Below are 23,222 nucleotides of genomic sequence, written 5' to 3' on the forward strand. Positions count from 1 at the left end.
AAGGCAAGCAGGACTGAGAGAAAAACTAACAGCCAAAATGGATAGACAAATGTTGAGGTGGTTTGGCCACATGAAGAGGATGGATGTAAGGAGGGTGATGAAGGCGAAAGTGGTTGGCAGCAGAACCAGAGGCAGACCTCGATTTGTGTGGATGGATGGAGTGAGGAAAGCTTTGGTAGTTAGAAATGTTGGAGAGAGAGAGGCAAGAGATTTTATAAATGATAGGAAAGCTTGGAGAGCGTTTGTGGACAGTTGAGTGAATTTATGTTGCTTAAAGGGGTACAGAATCAGCATGATGCGGCAGGGGTAAACCAGCATATGCTGTCGGGCCCTGCTGCTGATTTGGGGGTTGCATTTTATGCCTTGACCCAAGCATAGGACAGGACTCGCCTCTTTGAGCTGGAAAATGAATGGAATGCCTGGTGTGTGTCTTGTTGTGGCTACCCCCTCCCTAAAAAAAATGGGGAATAGGCCTGGATATATGTGTGTATGTATTACAATGAAACCTGAAATTTCCCATTACAGTTCATTTCATTGATCCAGTTACTTAATTATTCATTCAATTTCAATTAAGTCTGTCCTCCCATTTGTAATTGTTCATCAATCTCATTCACTTTATTCAACTCAGTTTCTCCACCTCTATGCTTATGTCTCAACTTATCTGTTTAACTCAAATACACTTCTACCTCACTCATAATTTTCCTATCTTTTAACCAACAATTGTATGTCTTTCCCTCTCAACATTTTCAGTTGTTTTCCAAGTTACAATCCACAAAGCAAGAAATTCAAGACTTACAGGAAGAACACGTTAAGGAGAGACAGGAACTGGAGCAGACACAGATGCAGCTGACGCGGGAACTAAAACTCAAGTATGAGCACTTGATATTTCTCTTTTTCACTCTTCCAATTCTGCTGCCATTTTTCTTTTTGTCTTCTTCCCTTCTCTCTACAACATCAGTGTGCCAACAATGATGTTAGTGTCCAGCCATTCAGGGATTTTTGGCATTTAACGAAATTTAAACTATGGGTGCATAACCATGTGAAGGTTAAGATGTTTGTTTCTCAACTACAAAGTCCTTTAAATTCAATCTTATGTATAGTACCTTGGTACATATCTTCTGCCAAATTTTCGCTTTGAACCAATAATCCAATGTTGTCATCATTGTTTTAACATCCACTTTTCCATGCTTGCATGGGTTAGAGACTTGTCAGGTCAGGCATCTCATCACAAGCTGATGAAACCTGCAACTGGTACCATGTAAATCAGTACTACCTGTTCCAGGGTTGAGTCGTCTGCAACTAAACCAGCTACCCCACTTGGGTAGCTTGCTGTTCTTGTGAGGAAGGTGTCTGGACACCCCGCAGGACTAAAAGCAAAACCTGTCAAGGGGCAGATGAGCTCCTTGTGGACCAGTGGCCATCCAGTTGTGGAATGCAATGGCAAACCACCTTAATATCTCTACCAAGGAAACCCTATGAGAAAGTTAGAATAAAGTAATGCTATAACTTCATTGGGTAGGAGAAGTCGCACTTAATAAGAAAGACTTTTGTAGTGTCATTAATGCGCTACAAAAGTGTACAACATATGACGTTGATGGGTCTGGAGGAATTTATTGAGGCGGATTTCTACAACTGGATGCTCTTCCCTGGTCACCTCCCCCCACCCATCTGTTTCAAAGTAAGGTAATATTTCTACATGGCTAGATATGTTTTTCATAATAGACTGGAAATGAACAATATTCGCTTGTAAGATTGTAATGCTTGTTTACAACTCACACACTCTTCATCATTTCATCATCATTTAACATCCACTTTTCCATGTTTGCAAGGGTCACATGGAATTTATTAAAGCAATTTTTATACACTGGGCTTCTCCCAGTTTCCATCTACCAAATCCACTCACAAGGTTTTGGTCAACCTATGGCTATAGAAGGTATTTGCCCATGGTTTTGTGCAGTGGGACTGAACCTGAGTCTACATGGTTTCGAAGTAAGTGTCTTAACCACAGCTACACCTGCATCTTCCATGTAAATGAAATTGAGTAAAATGAAAATTTATGGGAAGGAAATTCACTATCAATCAAAGGTGCTGTCTTTGATATACAGTGTCACACTACTGAGTTTATGTGAAGATGACATGTAGGATACATTAAGATACTATGGAACATAAAAAAAATAGCAGGATGCTGTGTTGGAGAAAACCTGTCCAACCTATGCAAACATGGAAAAACAGACATAAAAATGATGATGATGATGATGATGCAAGTGTTTGTACTTTATTCAGCCACTTACCTTATAAGACAATGTGTAGGTAGTTCTTTCGTTGGTTGATCAACTGGGACAGTCATATGTCAAACCTGAATCAAGATCCATTAAAACCTAAATAGAGCTTAACCTCCTACAGTTTCTGGAAGGGTATGTTTCTATGGCTAAACTTTCTGTGCTAATGTTTTCACTTTCAGGTTACTAATCATAGAAAATTTCATTCCGCATGAGGAGAAGAATAAAGTCATGAACCGTGCCTATTTTGATGAAGATGAGGACACTTGGAAACTGCAACCTCTTACTAAATCCAAGTAAGTAATAAATGTTTTAGATTTCAAATTTCGTTGCCTATTTTGTATGGTGTGTTCAAAAGGTGTTTCCTCTTTCAGACAATGTAGGAAGTGCCTACTCTAACTAAAGCTAAAAATATTAAATATTCAATGCCAAAAGTAAATAATATCCAATTCATTCTAAAAATACATGAAATTTGATGCTTGATAATTTTACATTCATATTGCTATATCAAATGTAATGCTTATTTATTCACATTGTTTTGAATTAATCATGCATTATCTTGTGGCTTTGAGATTTCAATATGAATGGTTATTTTTATAATCACATTGTGGGGTAGGTGTGAGAGAGCAGATCTGGTTGGTTTAAATGCTAAAGAGTTAATTCAGTCAATGGCTAATATTTTGAAGTTAATCTGGTACATTTTCCCTTTGTCTTTCAACCTCAGTACATATATATTGATGTGGCTATATGGTAAAAAGTTTGCTTCCCAACAACATGATTATAGGTTCAGTGCTACTATATGGCACCTTGGGCAAGTGTCTACTATAATAACCTCAGGCCAACGAAAGCCTTGCAAGTGGATGTGGTGAATGGAAACTGAAAGGTGCCCATTATATATGTAAATGTGTGTTTGTGTGTATGTTACTGTTTCCTTGCTATGACATTGTGATAGATGTAAGCAGATGGTGTCCTTTGTTTCCAATCTTCCAGTATTACCTTACTTGGAAACAGATAGGAGTTGGCAACTGGAAGGGCATCTGGCCATAGAAAATCTGCTCAACTAACATAGTCTGACCCATGCATGCATGGAAAAGTGGATGTTAAATGATGATGATGATATATAAATGAATATAAATTTTACAACCACAAGCCATTAGTGAGTGAAGATCAAAAATGCATCAAATATTCTATTGTAAAGGTAGAATGATTTCTGCTATTCATTCAGTGTTATAGAGTTCATTACTGAATGATGGTACGTGACTCAGTAGTTAGAGCATCTGGTTCACAATCATGAGGTAGTGAGTTTGATTCCCAGACTGGGCAGTGAGTTGTGTTCTTGAGCAAAACACTTTATTTTACATTGCTCCAGTTCACTCAGCTGTAGAAATGAGTGACGACGTCACTGGTGCCAAGCTGTATTGGCCATTGCCTTTCCCATGGATAACATTGGTGGCATGGGGAGAGGAGGCTGGTATGCATGGGCGGTTGCTAGTCTTCCATAAACAACCTTTTCCAGATTTGTACCTCGGAGGGTAACTTTGTAGGTGCAACCCCATGGTCATTCATGATCGAAGGAAGTCTTTTTTACTAAATGACGAGTGTTTGTGCCGGTGTTACATGACATGCATTTGTTTCTGGTGATTGAGCTAATATGTGGAGATGTCTATTTTACATGCATATATAGAGGCGTAGGAGTGGCTGTGTGGTAAGTAGCTTGCTTACCAACCACATGGTTCCGGGTTCAGTCCCACTGCGTGGCACCTTGGGCAAGTGTCTTCTACTATAGCCTCGGGCCGACCAAAGCCTTGTGAGTGGATTTGGTAGACGGAAACTGAAAGAAGCTTGTCGTATATATGTATGTGTGTGTATATGTTTGTGTGTCTGTGTTTGTCCCCCCAACATCGCTTGACAACCGATGCTGGTGTGTTTACATCCCCGTAACTTAGCGGTTTGGCAAAAAGAGACTGATAGAATAAGTACTAGGCTTACAAAAGAATAAGTCCTGGGGTCGATTTGCTTGACTAAAGGCGGTGCTCCAGCATGGCCACAGTCAAATGACTGAAACAAGTAAAAGAGTAAAAGAGTATATAAAATAGTAATAATAATGTATATTATACATATGTGTGTCTGTTTCTCTGTGTGATTTTGCATTGATGCTGGTTTGGTGATACTTTTTATGTCTTTCATAACCAAAGCATGCATCAAGACTTGGACGTATGAAAAAGTGGGATAAAGTACCTTATTTCAAAACAAGGGTTGGCAACAAGATGGGCACCTGGCTGTAGAATACTGCCTCTAAAACTTTCAGTGAATCCATGCTAGCATGGAAAAGCAGATTTTAAAATAATGATGATAATAGGTGTGTCTCTGTACACTTGTATATAATTACAATTGTATAAAAATTCAATTGTGTATTTACCAAGTTGTGTGTGTGTAAGTGTAAGCAAGTACTTTTTGTTAAGATATTCTTTTATGGATAGTCTCATAGTGACATGAAGCAATTTTATTAATGCCTCCTGCCTACTTTGAGCTCTCACTTACAGCACCTGCCACCTGAAACATTTAATGCTGATTGTCCATTTTATAACTATAGCATAAGACAGCAAGCCAGCAGAATTGTTAGCTTGCTAGAAAAAATGCTTTGCTGTATTTTGTCTGTCTTTACATTCTGCATTCGAATTCTACCAAGGTCAGCTTTGCCTTTCATCCTTTTGAGGTCAATGAAATAAGTACATAATGTATAAATAGTGTATAAAGATTGCTATTTGGTACTAATATTCCTGACTTCCCACACATTATTTCATATAAAATGATTGGTTTGTCATGATTGCTACCCTTCACATTTATTTTAATCTTTTGCTATCACTTTATGCTGTTAAATCAACATTCTATTATGTCACTACCTTCTTGGTTTCTATATTTGATGATACTTGTTGAATATGTTTTCAACATTAACTTCTTTGTTACTATATTTCTGTTGAAATACAGTTTCAATTAATTTTGAAAATAACAAAGAATTTAATAAAATAACTTTGTCGTTACTAAGCTGGTATTTAAAACAAAAATTTGCATGAAATTTTGATGAAAGATTCTAATTTAGATTGACTTTAAAACAGAAAGTTGATGTCATAGACCCAGGGCAGCCTCAGACAGATTTGTAATAAAAGGGTTAATCGATTTAAGGATAATTGAAATAAAGACAACAATGCAACAAAGTGATTGAAATATTTCTTTCATATCCTACCACCACCTCATTTAATATATAATTATTTTTATATTGTAACTAATTAACATTTTAAACAGCCATTGCTTTGAAGACACTGCTTTTAATTCAAACCAGAGAGACATATTTGATTTTGTTGATATGTTGTCTTTAGTCATACTATTTACTATTTACTTGTTTCTGTCATTTGATTGTGGCCATGCTGGAGCACCGCCTTTAGTCGAGCAAATCGACCCCAGGACTTATACTTTGTAAGCCTAGTACTTATTATATCGGTGTCTTTTGCCAATCCGCTAAGTTACGGGGACGTAAACACACCACCATCGGTTGTCAAGTGATGTTGGGGGGCCAAACACAGACACACAAACATATACACACACACATATATATATACGACAGGCTTCTTTCAGTTTCCGTCTACCAAATCCACTCACTAGGGTTTGGTCGGCCTGAGGCTATAGTAGAAGACACTTGCCAAAGGTGCCACACAGTGGGACTGAACCCGGAACCATGTCGTTCGTAAGCAAGCTACTTACCACACAGCCACTCCTACGCCTATCATATTCAGTAATATTTTATAAATTCATTAACATGTCTAACTTAATTAGTATTATGTATGTTTAAGGTTAAAGACCATTTTTCTATATGCTCTCTGAGAAATTATTTTGTAGACTCATGTACTAAACAATCTTTTACAAACACTTAGGTTAGTGCTAACATATTCAATGCAGGGAGTGTCAAAATAGCTAACTAGAGATAATTATGTTGTAAGGAATAGACAATATTAACCAGTGACTAATATTTTAATTATGTTGACAAGTATGGGGGACTACTCCCAACTCATTTCAGTCTTATAACCACTTCATTATTTCTAGTTTTCATTTTAATGTCCCCTGCATTATATATGTTAAAAACTAACTTAAGTGTTGTTTCTTATGTGGATGACATTACCTGAGTAAGTCATTCTTTTATAAGGGCTGATTAGTATCTTTGTTACAATTGAAAGGGAAAACAAGGAGAAAGAAAGAACCAGCAAAATTTTTTTTTTTTTCCCTAAGGCGGGCAGTGAGCTGGCAGAATCATGAGCATGTTGGGCAAAATGCTTAGCAACATTTTATCCATCTTAATATTCTGAGTTCAAATTCCGCTGAGGTTGATCTTGCCTTTCATTTCCTTTGGGATCAATAAAATAAGTTCCAGTTGAACATTAGGGTCAATTTAATCGACTTACCCACCTCCTCTGAAATTACTGGCTTTGTGCCAGAATTTGAAATCAATATTTTGTTTTCCCTAAGGAGTGACAATTATCACGAGAAGAGAAAAGGCAGAGGTATTAGATGGGTTTTGTGCTGCAAATATATTCAAAATGATCTGAATTAAAATCTTTCACCAAAATTTTATGTTAACCAGCTCAAGAATGATAAAGTAATTTTACTAAATTCTTTGTTATTTTCAAAATTAATCAAAGCAAAGCCTGTGTATTTCAACAGAAATATAACAAAAGGGTTAGGGTGACAGTATCATAGAGTTGGCTTGTTCAAAAGAGCAGAGGGAATGTGGTTGTCAAACAAATTGTTTTCTTTCATAGATGTGACCTAGAATGCATGTATGTGGAGCTTGTGCACCATTCCAGCTGTGTAAGCAGTATCCTATAGAATGTGAATGTGGGTATTTATGCTTGTTGCGAAAGGTTGAGGTGGAATTTCTTATCTTTGTAATACAATCGAAAGGGATTTTTTTTTTTAAGAATCCGTGCTTAACAGAATTAAATGCACCACTCCAATACAAAGTGCAGTCATTTGGTACTCAAGATCTTTGAGTGGGCCATCTTGTAGCATATCAACTTGACCTTTTTTGTCTTTGTAGTTTGGCTGGAGAGTAAATTATGGATATCCATGACAGCCTGTTGTTATTTTACCCTTTAGATTATTCTGTCAAATACAATGCTTATTTATTCGCATTGCTTTGAATTAATCATGACTTATCCTGTAGCTTCAAGCTTCTGATGACATGGTAGTTTCTTTTTAGAATGACATTATAGAGTAGGTGTGAGGGCCAAATTTGGCCAGTCTGAACATAACACAGGTAGAATATTTTGGCCGAATATGGCTAGTTTAAATGCTAAAGGGTTAATCCCAGGCTAACCTTGATCAACCAGATCTATGATGAAAGACAGGATCATCCTATATATTTTCAGACATTATATGAGGGACTACATTAACTTTTTTTCTTTTATTCTTTAAATAGTAGGATGTGATAAGGGAGACTTGGCTGCTGTTTCTTGCAGGTCGAGTGACCATTTGTGTGCTTCCTTGCTTCGCAAGATATTTTTTTTAAGATGTAAATAGTGTAGGATTTAAAACTAGCTGCACAGGTCAAGTCTATTAATTATGACAGTCATAGTTGTAATGTCATCTTGATATAATAGTTAGCACAGCTACATGGTTTTCAGCAAAGGTAATGTTTGAATCCTGCAGGCAATGTAAAAAGTTTTCTCCACCGCGCAGGAGTGGCTGTGTGGTAAGTAGCTTGCTTACCAACCACATGGTTCCAGGTTCAGTCCCACTGCGTAGCACCTTTGGCAAGTGTCTTCTACTATAGCCTCGGGCCAACCAAAGCCTTGTGAGTGGATTTGGTAGACAGAAACTGAAAGAAGCCCGTCGTATATATGTATGTGTGTTTGTCCCCCCACCATCGCTTGACAACCGATGCTGGTGTGTTTACGTCCCCGTAACTTAGCAGTTCGGCCAAAAGGACCGATAGAATAAGTACTAGGCTTACAAAGAATAAGACCTGGGGTCGATTAGCTCAACTAAAAGATGGTGCTCCAGCATGGCCACAGTCAAATGACTAAAACAAGTAAAAGAGTATCTTCTCTATTAGATTCATAAACACGTCACACATACAAACACACACATAGGTGCCTTCTACGCATCGCCAGCACAAGTGCCTGTTACATGTCACCAGCATAGGTGCCTCTTATGCATCATCAGCATAGGTGCCTTCTATATGTCACTAGCACAGATGCCTTTCACTTGGCACTGGCCTCGACCATGATTACTACACCTTGTAAAATATCTCCAGAAAACACCATGGCATGGCTATATTGTAAATTATGGATTTTCATGATAATGTGTTTGCTGTTTAACCCCAGGACATCTCTGATCAGCAACATCCCATTTTTCTTTATTTTATTTCTTTATTTTTATTTAGCACACAGACAATGGCTAAACGGCCAGTATCAGCTGTTGGCAACCGGCGACCAGTAGCAGAATACGCCCGTCTTGGTTCTATAACTGGAAACCCTCGATTTAAGGTCTGTTTGTTTTGCTTCTTTTCTTCATTTTAATGATTGCACTTGTGTAGGTTTGTTTTATTTTAATTGTATTAAATTTGTACATTTTTTAATATTTTACTTGTTCTATCTTGTGTCTAGTTCCAAGATGAAAACGATTTTTCCGTCTGTCTGTCTGTCTGTCCTCTCCCTCCATCCCTCTCTCTCCCTCCCTCCATCCCTCTCTCTCCCTCCCTCCATCCCTCCCCTCTCTCCCCTTCTCTCTCCCTCCCTCCATCCCTCCCCTCTCTCCCCTTCTCTCTCCCTCCCTCCATCCCTCCCCTCTCTCCCCTTCTCTCTCCCTCCCTCGAAACTTCAGATTAATAAAAACTGAAAATTTTTTTAACTTGAAATCCAGTGAAAAAAAAACTAAGCATACAAAAATTTTAATGAAATTTGAATTCCAGCTATGAAATTGTTTTTCAATTACGTGCAGGTACACACACACACTCACATGTGCATCTCTTCAGGCACATACACACACACATTTTCTATGAAATTTCAAACTGAAGCAAAAAAACGTGAATTGAAATTCTCTCTCTCTCTCTCTCTCGCTCTCTCTCTTTCTCTCTCTCTCTCGCTCTCTCTCTTTCTCTCTCTCTCTCGCTCTCTCTCTTTCTCTCTCTCTCTCGCTCTCTCTCTCTCTCTCTCTCTCACACACAGCTGAATTTCTGTTAAAATGTTGAAATATTTTATTCCTGTATGAGCCATTCAACCTACTAGAAATAGCAGTCAAATGTCCCTCAAATAACAATACCATCTTTAAAAAAAAGGAAAGACACATGCCTAATATGCAAAAGGACAAGATATACAAAACTAGAATACCTTTGATCATGGCTCTACTATATCAGGACGAGCCTGGAACTGAGCAATGGTAACAATATTCCTGGCAAATTTATGAGCATTAGTTTTAACTCTCCTAGTATGTTAACCTTTACCCTCTAGTTGTAGATTTCAATAGAATTTATTGCTGTTACTGTTGTTGCTTGTAATACTTTCATATGTTGGCTTTCTCATATTTACCATTGGTATCAGATATAACTTTGCCCTATTGTAGTTAACATCAGGTAAAATTTGAGCCCAAGTATAATTACCATAACTTATCATTATCATCATTTAATGTCTGTTTTCCATGCTGGCATGGGTTAGACAGTTTGACTGGAACAGGTAAGCTGGAGAACTGCAGCAGGCTCCAGTCTGCTTTGGCTTGGTTTCTACAGCTGAACGCCCTTCCTAACACCAACCACTGCAAAGTCTACTAGATGTCTTACACATGTCACTGGCCTTTTACCTGTCACCAGCGTGAGTGCCTTTTATGTGTCACTGGCACAGGTGTCCTTTATATGTTACTGGCACACATACCTTTAGTATGTCATTGGCACGGGTGCTTGTAGCATGTCATTGGCACGGGTGCTTGTAGCATGTCACTGGCACGGGTGCTTGTAGTATGTCATTGGCACGGGTGCTTGTAGCATGTCACTGGCACGGGTGCTTGTAGTATGTCACTGGCACGGGTGCTTGTAGCATGTCACTGGCACGGGTGCTTGTAGCATGTCACTGGCACGGGTGCTTGTAGCATGTCACTGGCACAGGTGCCTGTAGCATGTCACCAGCACGGATGCCTTTAGCAAATCACTGGCATGGGTACCTCTTTCATATCACCAGCACAGGTGCCTTTTACATGTCACAAGTATGGGTGCCTTTATACACAGGTGTGCCTTTATACATGCCATTGGCACAAGGCACCTTACCAGCATGGGTGCCATTCACTTGTCACTGGCATTGGCCATGACCATGATTGCTACAAAATAAAATAGAGTATTGTAGTTCGCTTGAAGCATTGTGTATTGTTTGTAAAGAATAAAAAGTTTAGAATGGTGCAACAATGCACTATAAAACAAAAAATGGACTATATACCTGTTGTAATTTGGTTATCTATAGTCCGATGATATTTCGGAATTACAATTCCTTCTTCAGATCTTCTTAGATGGCGTCCCTGCTATAAACTGTTTTCCAACGGTTTTCTTTTTTTTTCGGAAGTGTCTCAGTAGTGGTCTCACGAAGCTTCTTCCGGAATTCCTCATGAGAAGCGCGTGAGGTCGGCTATGTTTCAATCTCATGTCTGTTGGTACATCTGTAGCGCTGCTTCTAAGTTATGTGTTATACATGCAGCTTCTCTTTTTTTTATTTTTGTGTACCTGCCATTCAAATGAGTTATGTTTCTTTGCATAGTTACCAATACCATCAGGTACAATTTTACCCAAGTATACTTACCATTGGTGGGGTTGTAAAAGTGTGAGAGGAGAATGGAGTGGATATAAACAAGGGGAGTCAGATGAAGGTAGTGAATGGTGAACAGGGGTAGGAATGATCAATATGTGTATGGTATGATAAGAACGAGCGATGCATGCATATTGAGAGTAGTACAGAAAAGAGGGAGTGGTAATTAGCTATACAGAGAAGATGATATTACTTGGTAAAAAAGAAAAAAACCTAATGTGGATATAGTTTGACTGATTATATCTTTACTTCTTGGATCCGTTTAAACAAATGACCTGATGCTAAATTGTGTGGATATACCACTTCTTGGAATACTGCTTCACTGAAACAAGCTTAAAAAAATATTCAGTGTAATTTAGATGCAGTAATTTTTAACAAATATATTACTTTTCAAATATGTTTTATTTTTAAGTTTGTTTTCCTAAAGTTATATATTTTTTTAAATCAATAATCTAAAATGTCTCTTACAAGATTATAATTTCTATTTTAACAGGGTGAAAACATTCTTCAATTACAACTTGATATGCCAACAAGAACCACATCTGAATATGAAGGCCCTGTGGTTGCGCCTAGAGTGCAGGCTGCATTAGATGCTGCACTCAAGATGGAACAAGACATAGACATAATTGAGAGGTCAGTAAATTACAATGAATTCAGTGCAATATCTTATATTTTTCCCCACCAGGGTCAAAGATATTTTCCAAATTTCAATTTTGTTTTTCTGTTTTGTTGAATTTCACTGAATTTATTTTACACCAATCGGATATTGGAATTTATATTTTCATTTTTTTTCCTCCTCAATAGTCCTGCATTAAACAAGATGAAAGCTAAGAAAAAAGAGAAAATATCAAAAGACAGGTACGTAGTTTAACCATTCTATGGAAATCATTTCACTAGGTTTTCATTACAACAGCTTCCTTAGATTTACCTTGCTAAAACAAACAAACACACACACACGTGCATGCATATGCATACACATACTTAATGAATCTTGATAACATCTAAACTAGGCATTGGTAATCTTTTTCAAGATGCAGACCACATGAGACAGGGATCATCATCAGGTGGACTGTACTACTAAAAAAATTGATGGTAATTTTTTGTTAGGCACATCATTAAGAAAAACCCATGGGATTGTTCGTGACTTACCCAAACTTTTTTTTTTAATATTTTCCAGTTTTTTTGTCATACTACATGTATATATGCTTGGGATTATAAATATGAATGTAGGTATACATTTGTATCATCATCATCATCATCGTTTAACGTCCGTTTTCCATGCTGGCATGGGTTGGACGGTTTTGACTGGGGACTGGGGAGCCAGATGGCTGCACCAGGCTCCAATCTGATCTGGCAGAGTTTCTACAGCTGGATGCCCTTCCTAACGCCAACCACTCCGAGGGTGTAGCGGGTACATTTATGTGCCACCGGCACGAGGGCCAATCAGGTGGTACTGGCAACGGCCATGCTCAAATAGTGTTTTTTACGTGCCACCTGCACAGGAGCCAGTCCAACGGTACTGGCAACGCCCTCGCTCGAATGTTGTTTTCCACGTACCACCGGCACAAGTGCCAGTAAGGCGATGCTGGCAACGATCACACTCGAATGGTGCTTTTTACATGCCACCGGCATGGGGGCCAGTCAGTGACACTGGCAACGATCATGCTCGGATGGTGCTCTTAGTGCTCCATTAGCACGGATGCCAGTCATGCAGTGCTGGCATCGAATTTGATTTCGATTTCACTTGCCTCAACATGTCTTCACAAGCAGAGTTTAGTGTCCAATGAAAGAAAGGGGGCTGGTTACACCACTGGCATAGGCCAAAGGTTATGGTCTCACTTGGCTTTACCAGGTCTTTTCAAGCACAGCATATTTCCAAAGGTCTAGGTGAGGCCTAATGTTCGAACTCTTCCAGTTTCCCTCAACCGCTAGGCTGTGACACTTTTTCCACACAGCTATCCTCATCCATTCGTCTCACATGATCATACCAGCGCAGTCGTCTCTCTTGCACACTACAACTGATGCTTCTTAGGTCCAACTTTTCTCTCAAGGCACTGTCGAGTATGCACACTGACATTACACATCAAGTGGAGCATACTGGCTTCGTTCCTTGCAAGCTTACGCATGTCCTCAGCAGTCACGGCCCATGTTTCACTGCCATGTAGCATGGCTGTTCGTACACATGCGTCATACAGTCTGCTTTTTACTCTGAGCGAGAGGCCCTTTGTCACCAACAGAGGTAGGAGCTCTCTGAACTTTGCCCAGGCTATTCTTATTCTAGCAGCTATACTTTCAGAGCACCCATCCCTGCTACTAACTCGGTCACCTAGGTAATGGAAGCTATCAACTACTTCTAGTTTTTCTCCCTGGAATGTGGCAGAAGTTGTTCTCTGCACATTTTCAGTGTTTATTGCTCCTGAGCATCTGGCACATACAAAAACTATCTTCCTAGTTAGCCTTCTTTTGATATTACTGCACCTCTTATGTGTCCATATCTTACATTAGGTACATTTTATAGAGTTTATGCCTTCGCCTTTTCTACAGATCGAGCAGGGCCATCTACCTGAAGGAGTTTGTGGTTTGTCTGCCTTTCTACTTATTAGGACTTTGGTTTTAGCTAGGTTAACTCTAAGGCCCTTCAATTCTAATCCTGTTCATTGTGGTGTGTAAGAAGACAATTACATATTCATTATGCAGGACTATTGACCACATAGTCATGAGTTCGAATCTTGCTTTTGTTGATGCTGATGTGCTATTGTACCTCTTGATAAAATACTAAGACATAATTCTGCTTGTCTGATAGCAGGGTTTACCCTTTACTTTTCTGTTTAAAAGTTGGTGATAGAAACTTTATCCACTCTGCAGAGTGGTTGATGTTCAGAAGGGCATCCAGCTGTAAAAACCCTACCAAAGCAGACACAGTAGCCTGGGGTAGTCTTCTACCTGGCCAACTCCTGTCAAATCGTCCAACCCATGCCAGCATAGAAGGCAGATATTAAACGATGATGATGATGATGATGATGGAGGAACAACAATCAATCAGGCAGAATTCATTGAGACAGATTTTCTACAGGTAGATGTCCTTGTTGCCAACTCTCACCTGTTACCTCATGACCAGACATATTTTCACAGAAGATAAGAAACAAATGTTACCCCTTGTATTACTGAGCTGTGCATTTACACTTAACATGTGGTATCAAAATAAGTAGACACTATATGTATGTGTGTGTACACTCACACATGCATACAATGTGCTTCTTTCAGTTTCCATCAACCAAATCCACTTAGAAGATTTTGGTCAGCCTGGGGCTGCTCAAGTTGCCATGCAAACTGAACTCAAAACAACATGCAGGAAAGTAATTTCTTAGCCACACAGCTATACCTGTACCTTGTACATACACTCAATAGTGATGGCACTTGTCCCAGCTCTTTACATTCTGAGTTCAAATCCTATCAAGGTTAACTTTGTCTCTCATCATTCCAGAGTTGATAAAATAAAATACCATTGAAGGGTAGTGGATGTAAAGAAATGTCAGAGCATCAGACAGCTGTCTTGCAGTATTTGTTCTGGCTCTTTATGTTGTTATTCACCTGTGACAACACTGTACCAAACTGTTTTGATGTTTACCTTTGCCTAAGGCAACATTGGCAGCATAGAGAGAGGAGGCTTGCTACACTGGCAACTGCTAGCTCTTCCACTGAAAAACAAAAACAAAGCTTTTGTTCAGGCCTGTACCTTGGAGAGAAACTTTCCACTTTCCTAGCACAGATACATGATCAACCCTGTTTGACAATGGCCTTAAACAAATATGCTGTAGAAAGCTTCAAATGTAATTAATGTAATTACAAAATTATAGTCATAACATACCCAGAGTATTTTTAGCTTGTAGATCTTAAATACAAATCTATCACAGACATTGTTGTTTGGAAGAACATTTTTATATACTTCTGTTCACCCTGTTGACAGAAGTAGATATCAGATATTCGAGAAATGTTAGTCATGTCCTAACCAGAAAGTAATTTATATTTCATACGCTAAACACCATGCAAGTAGAGCTAAGCGTCTCCTTTTATGGGATATACGGTTACTCTTGAAGGTATGTTTTACTCCCAAAATAACTGTACCGGTTGCTATAAGTGTCAACATATTTTTACAGATAGCAAATTCAAAAAGTTCTCTGTAAAGTTAAAGATCATGTTGATATGTTAAGGGCTCAGTTCTTCACTGCTATCAACTTCATGTATAGCTGTTTTATCTTCATCTTTCGTTCATGTATGAGCAGCTGAATCTACCATTCACCAGAACATTGCTCCATCTCCAACCTGGAATCAAAACCTGGAATCAACATCTCCAACCTGGAATCAAAACCTGGAATCAACATCTCCAACCTGGAATCAAATCTCTCCCATCCAAACACAAAACACACAACTTTTACACACTTTGTATGCGGTCTTCTAAATATTATTACTGGAAGTAGACAGGATAGTCATGGCTGGAATGCCTTTGATCATAGTTCTGATGTTGTAACAAGCACTACGTCAATCACCTCATTTGAATTCACACAGTGATCTATGTTGTCAATAACTACTCTTAAATCTAGAACTGATATTGGAGTGCACTAACCAAGTAGACTTAGATTAGCTCTGTTATGATCACCACTAAAGCCTCCAAGCTTATACAGACAGAAAAGATACAACATTCTTTGATAGTACCACTGCACTCTTCTAAATCAACCACTGCATGATGGGGTTATATATGTGATGTGGTATGAAGTGCAAGACTAGATTTTTATTCTGTAACAGTAATAATAAGTACTCTGATTAAAACAAATTTAGTCATTAATTTAATTAAGTATAAGACTAATCCTTATGAGTGTAATGATTCTAGGCATGGTGATAAAGTATAAGGGGCATATTTATAGTTGTGAGAGGATGATAGTGGAGAGAGAGAGTAGCTGAATAGACTACTGAGGGAAGGACCAAGGAAAGGAAAGAGATTAGTGTAAGGGGTTAACAGCAGTTTATGACATGAAAATTCTTGAGAGTACACTTTAGTACATCAAATAAACAAATGTTTTAAATGTGTGTGTGCTATATAAAGATACTGAGATGATGTTGTGCAAACAAAGCTGTGAAACGTGTGTACAAACTAGACAATGAGCCATGTGGATACAGGAAGCAATGAAATATGTCTCGTGAATAAACAAAAAATGTCCGTAAATTTACATTCAACCTTCTAAATCAATGAAGGGTCTGTCAACTAATGAGTTAGCAGAGAAGTAAATAAATAAATTGATTACATGACAGATATAGTACTGTTTGGGTGATCATATAAATACATACACATATGCACACACACACATGCAGTTTTCATAATCAAACTCCTTAATACTTATTACCATCACCAACTCCTTACAATACAGAACTGGTCTATTATACAGTGTCCTTTTGTTTTATTTTAATATTGCATCATCTAGTTTGTGGAGTCCATCCTTCTAATGTTCAATCTAATTACCTCACCCCAGATGTTCTTTTACATACTTCTGCTTCTTGTTCCCCTTAATATGGAACGTGTCTCACTCACCACACCATCTCTTTATTTCATACACACAAACACACACACATTATAATATTTACCAGTGTAGTATAGAACCTGGCTTTTATAAAATTTCAAAGCCCTTTTGGAAAGTTTATGAAACCTATATACAACCTACAATAATCAGTGGATGAGAGAATTAATTTTCACCTAGATAAAGGCACTAATCTGTCACAAATAACATTTTCAAGATAAACTGGTATTTATTCTCTAGCTAGGTAAACTGAAGCTGTGCTTGGCACACAGACATTAAAACATTTGTAGTAGGACCTTTCAGCTGGTAGCCTGATATCTTAATTACATGGTCATTTCATCTCTGTATGGAAGAGGTGAAATTCCAGATCTTTCTATTCTCCTTGCTGTAAACCTAAAGTCACATGTCACCATTAATAACCAGACGCACTGTCTATCAGTCTTCCTATCTGGTTGGTTGGCTAACTTGTTTTCTGAAAGTTATATTGGAGGTGATAAAAATCATTGCTCTTATCAAACATTAAAAAAATTTCAAACTTTTTCAGTCTTCTTGCCACATTATGTAGAAGTAAACCATTCTTTTGCTTGCATTGCAGGTCATTGAATTGACCTACTAGGCTTAAGGTACTCCTGTAGAATGCGTATATATAAACTATAGCCAGTATCATGTCATCTACCACTGAAGAATGTATAGGCAGTTTCAAAGCATAGTCTGTAAGACAATGACAGTAGTGAGATAATTTGGGACACAGATATGATATGGAAAAATAAAAGAGGATATTTTTAGATCTTTATATGATGAAAGAGTATTTATTTACATTGAAATTTGGCTTCAAAGGGCTCTTAAGAATGGAAAATAAAATAGAAGGTGCAGATAATACAGATATATGAGACTTTAACCCTGTAGCTCATAGGGACTTTAGTGATGTCTCCATCTTCAAGAAAAGTATCTTCAGCAAATTAGCTTGCTGAAGTCTATTCTCCTGCATGCTATAGTTATAATAGGAGTTTAATTCAGCACTGTAACAAATGATATGTCAGTTTTGCAGTGCTTCTGCTGTTACACAGATTTGTGAGTTTTCTACCCAGCTAAGTGCACAATTTTATTGGTGTGTTAAGTGTTTAGTCTTGCCCATGAATGCTGTACTGCACCAGTGACAAAATATAAACCACCACCCTCTTCACTGGTTGTGTTTCTACTTGACTACCAGCATTTTCATAAATTAGATGAGTTGTAAAGACAATTCAGTTCAAGAGCATTGGCATTTGGGAGAACATTCAGCCATAGAAATCAAGCAGTAGCTTCCTGTGAGAAATGACTCAAACTGTGGTGATAGGAGATATATGCATTAGGCTTTTGTTATTTTCTGGTTGATCATTCATTAATATGCAAGTAGTGTTGGTATTAGCAGTTGCCATGGTTACAACAGTGTGGGCTGGGCTTGAATGATATCACAGTTCTTCAGTGGGAAGTGAAAAAATTCTTCTTGGTCCTCAAATGTGTCTTTGCTTCTTTCCTTGTGGCTAATACCTATCAGCTGAAAAGCCTTATTGCTAAAACCTAAGAAATGTTTAGGTTAATCCTGCACTCAAATATACCCTTACAAGTTGATTAATAATCAACAAGCAACAAATATATTTATAGGCTCGCTACTCAATACTGGATGATGCAGGAGGCTTCATTGCAAGATGAATGTAAGCTGTAGGATGAAGGACGCCTTGCTACAATTGATACTGTAGCAGTGCAGTGAATAAACCTTGCATGCAGACTGTGTATGCTATCTTTTTGTTCTACAATTATGCTGACATCAAACAACCTATTACAAATGATAGCAACTTTCTCTTTAGCATACAGAAGAGTTATAGAAACTTATGAATGAGAGATCTGTTAAAAGAACAGGAAATTCGTGCAAATTGTATATGTGCAAGTCTACAGCTAAAAGGTTCTCTGGACACTTTTGAAGGAAGTATGAAGACCCTTTCTTGTCCAGCATTGGTGAAGGTTGGATCTTGCACAATAGTTGACACTGGAAGAATTGGGTGGCAAATGATGATGATAATGATGTGTATGTGTGTGTTTAAAATATTTTATGGATCAAATTTCAAACCATTATTTAGTCATTGTTTTCCTTGCTATTTATAACAAATTTACATGTTCCATACTAGTAATTAATTATGCAGGCATTTTTTTAATGAAGTAAATGATGACAAATTTTGACATACTTGTGTTGCAGTTCCCCCAAATTCTTGATGACCTTGGTTTTGTTGGCTTTTCTTATGATTCTCATGTTCATCATGTGATTCACCTCTTCAGGACACACTCAGAGGTAACTGTGTGTTTTGTCATTGGCAAACTCCTGCATTGCAGTGTGTCCTTTTGGGTTTGCTGTGCCTCTATCAACAATTAATATGTATTGCTGTTTCTTATTTACATTTTTCAGTACCATTGCCTTGGAGGTGCAACCCTTTGCAGATTGTTTGACTCATTAGTTAAGCTAACTAATTAAATGTTTTCATATACTCATCTATCCATATGTATATATTTGTGTGTGCGTATGTACATATGTATATGTTTGTATATGTGTATATATAATATATGCATATGTCTATGTATGTGTGTGTGTGTGTATATATTTATATATATATATATATATATATATATATATATATATATAATAATATTAGGGACAAAATCCAAAATTACAAGTAAAAACTCAATTAAAATCAATTTATAAACTTGGTTCTTTTCCCTAAAACTATATATTTATATATATATATATATATATATATATATATACATATACACACACATACATGCACATATATGCATATTTGTATGTGTATACATATATGCAAATGTACATAATTGTATGTGTATGTATATATTTGCATATGTCTATATTTGTGTGCATGTGTGTATATACACACACATACACACATGTACATTTGGAACTGTCTTTCTTGTGTTTGCATCATGGTTATATTGTTCTTCATAACTTATCTTCTTCATATTTTACACTTTTTTTGTTGCCCTTGTCCTACTCATAGTTTTATTGTATTAACATTTCCTGTATTAAATCACTTAACTAACATTGTCTGAATAACCTTGGTTTATGACATTCACTTATAGAACACCGTGTATGTAATGTTTTTACATAAATTTAGTCTTGTCTCTTTTTTTGTGTGTGTGTGTGCAGCTAAATATGAATTTTCGTTTGTTTTTTTTTTGTTTTTTTTTTGTTTCTCACTTCATGTGTCATTATGTGATGACAAGTAGCTAGTTAGTTCATCAAAATTAAACAAAAATCCAACACAAATCTAATGAAAGTTACAAAAGACGCAGAATGATTTTGACATCTTCATTTGTGTTTCTGACATGCCTTGACTTCTTTAACTGACTCATAAATTACTTTTTTTTTTTTTTTTTTTTTGCTGTGTCTTCCATTTTGTTTCCCCTCTTCTCACCATACATGCAATTACTGTTACATTTCCCAAGTGGAAAGTGGCTTGCGTTCACTGTCCACTAAGTTCAAAATCTCTCTCTTTCTCTCTCTCTCTCTCTCTATATATATATGCATATATATTAAAACATAGGGTAAAAACTTAGATATTAATTAATATCGATTTATTACCTAGCACAGTGAAAGAATCAGAGAGATTCAGAAAAAATATCTGAGATCTTAGGGGATTAAAGTATATGTTTATATATAACGATGATCACTAAAGTGGACATTTAATGTGCTAGAAGATCACATGTTGTGTCTACTAAGACCTAATAGTTCTCAAAAGAAATTCAGCAAAATACCAAACCGTATGCGGGCAAGACAGTGAAAAGTACAATTTTGTGTATGTAATTTTCAGTCTTGCCCGCATACAGTTTGGTATTTCACTGAATTTCTTTTGAGAACTATTAGGTCTTAGTAGACACAACATGTGATCTTCTTCTAGCACATTAAATGTCCACTTTAGTGATCATCGTTATATATAAACATATATGCATATATATATATTTCAATTTTGTTGTTGTTACCATTTAATAAAAGAAAACTCTTTTTTTTTTTGTTTCAGACCAAAGACTGCTGGAGGAGCTAATAATAACAAAAAAGGATCTCAACTATACCCTACATCTAGAGGTCTTGTCCCCAAGTAGATTCCCACATTAACTGCATTTGCCTGCATTCCAGTGCCATCTTAGCCTGCTGTTTGCTGCCCCTTTATAAAACAGACTGTTGACTGTTGTCCCCTTTCACACTGATACTGCAGTGTAAATCCTCTGTTTTTTGTTTCCTTTTGTTTGGTTTTTGTTTCTCCAGTTTTTTGTTTTCCCTCCTATTTATTTGTTTTCATCTTATTTATACATTTATTTATTTTTTATTTTTCCACCCAAAATTCCGAGGAATGAAAACTAAAGCAAGAAAAGTGACTATCCAATGCCCTGTACACTGCTTCGCAACAGCCCTCACCCCCATTTTACTCCTTTCCTCCATCCGTACCAACCCCAAACTTGTAATAATGACTGGTTGCAAACTTCCTGTTTCAAACTCTTCTGGCTTGCTTTCTTCTCCTCCTCCTGTACTCTCGTTCCCTTTCTTCTATTTATTGTTCCTAGTGTTGCTGTGCTAGAATCCATTGACAATATTTCTCCCTTGAACATAGCTTGCCCACAGCAGCAGCAGCAACAGCGGCAGCGGCGGCAGTCAATGTAGCTGCTGCACCGTACCAAGTGTAGCTTGTATATATATATATTACACTTTATTTATGACTTAGAGCCTTCTCTGCTGTCCAATTGTCTTCTAGTCTGGGTGCTGCATTCTTCTCTATATCATATTTATGGCCTGCTACAATGCTGCTGAAAACTACCAGTATAACTGTTTGTTTATGTGTGTGTGCACGAGTGATTGTATGTATGTGCATATATGCATATTTTTGCATTATGTTCATTTAATCTATTATCAGCTGTATGACAACTGCTTTGTAAAATGCACAATATATACATATATATATATATATATATATATATATATATATATATATATATATATAAACATACCTATGTGCATGGACACCTGCCATAGCCTGATTCTATCCATCTCTCTCTCTCTCTCTCTCTCTCTCTCTCCTGACTCTTTACTTTCATTGTCAATTTAATTTAAGATAACATGAAGCTTTAAAGAATGTCATGTTGCTTTTCTTAGACATGTCAGCACACAAGACATGTTCTTCAAATCACATACACACAGACAAGCACACACAATCCTATATATATATATAATGACATATATATATATACATACAAATGTTCCTTTATTTTACGTCCGTTTTTTTCCATGCTAGCATGGGTTAGGTGTGTGTGCGTGCATGTGTGTGATATACATTATATTTATTATATGTGCATATATGTATGCCTGGGAGTGTATATATGTGTGTGTGTGTGTATATATACATATATATAAGCATATGTGTGTGTATATTGTATATGCCTGTATGCATATATATATATATAAGCATATAAATGTGTGTATATTATGTATGCCTGTGTGCATATATATATATATATATATATATATATATATATATATATATACCTAAATTGTTTTTAAAAAATGTCATACTATTCAACATTGGTTTTGTTTTGTTTTTGTTTTTCGAAACCAACTTTCAATAAATTAAATTTTTGTTGTTGTTCTGGTTGTTGTTTCTCAATCTTTCCTTTATCATTAACTACAGGGCATCCAGCCAAATCAGACCAGAACTTGGTGTAGCTCTTCAGCTTCTTCCCAGCTCTAGTCAAACCATCAAACTCATGCCAGCATTGAAAACATGTTAAAGGGTGATGGTGTATATAAACAGAAGCATGGGTGTGTGGTTTAGAAGTTTGCCTTATAGCCACAATGTTTTGAGTTCACTCTCACTGTTCAGTCTTACTGTGCTATAGTAGACAACAGTTGTTGTCTACTATAGACCCAGGCTGACCAATGCCTTGTAAGTGAATTTGGTTGACAGAAACTGTGTAGAAGCCCATCATGTGTGTGTGTATATATATATGTGTGCGTGTGTGCATATTTATCTTTTACTTGTTTTGGTCATTAGACTGTGGCCATACTGGGGAACCGCCTTGAAGAACTTTTTAGCTGAATGTATCAACCTCAGTACTTATTTTTACAGCCTGGTACATATTCTATCAGTCACTTTTGGCAAACTGCTAAGTTACGGGGATGTCAACACACCAACACCAATTGTCAAGCAGTGGTGAATGACACATTATATATATATATGTGTATATATATATATATATGTATATATATATATATATATATATATATATATATATACACATAAACCTCTGTTCTTGGCCTCTGTTCACATGGAGAAAGCCTTTGACAGGGTTCCCTGATCCTTTATCTGGTGGTGAATATAGAAACTAGGGATAGATGAGTGGTTAGTGAGAGCTGTACAAGCCGTGTACAGGGATGCAGTCAGGTGAGAGTTGGCAATAAGTACAGTGATGAATTCAGAGTACAAGTAGGGATTCACCAA

General features: G+C 37.1%; 1 protein-coding gene across 3 annotated transcripts in view; it reads left to right on the forward strand.

Annotated features, from left to right (window-relative positions):
• Positions 1–22,367, forward strand: part of LOC106873895 (kinesin-II 95 kDa subunit) — an 81,095-nt gene extending 58,728 nt beyond the window's left edge. The window contains exons 19-25 of one of the 3 annotated variants that reach the window (XM_052969706.2): positions 751–869; positions 2,462–2,575; positions 8,716–8,818; positions 11,610–11,749; positions 11,921–11,974; positions 18,920–19,012; positions 20,754–20,890. In XM_052969706.2, coding sequence (XP_052825666.1) covers positions 751–869; positions 2,462–2,575; positions 8,716–8,818; positions 11,610–11,749; positions 11,921–11,974; positions 18,920–18,986 — 597 coding nt within the window. In that variant the 3' untranslated portion in view covers positions 18,987–19,012; positions 20,754–20,890. Of the gene's footprint in view, positions 1–750; positions 870–2,461; positions 2,576–8,715; positions 8,819–11,609; positions 11,750–11,920; positions 11,975–18,919; positions 19,013–20,753 lie in introns of all 3 variants that reach the window. The other 2 variants (XM_014921421.3, XM_014921422.3) reach the window with 2 other exon arrangements.
• Positions 22,368–23,222: the final 855 nt, after the last annotated feature.

The sequence above is a fragment of the Octopus bimaculoides genome, chromosome 7, assembly GCF_046866305.1.
Source record: "Octopus bimaculoides isolate indiv1 chromosome 7, ASM4686630v1, whole genome shotgun sequence".
NCBI lineage: Eukaryota > Metazoa > Mollusca > Cephalopoda > Octopoda > Octopodidae > Octopus > Octopus bimaculoides.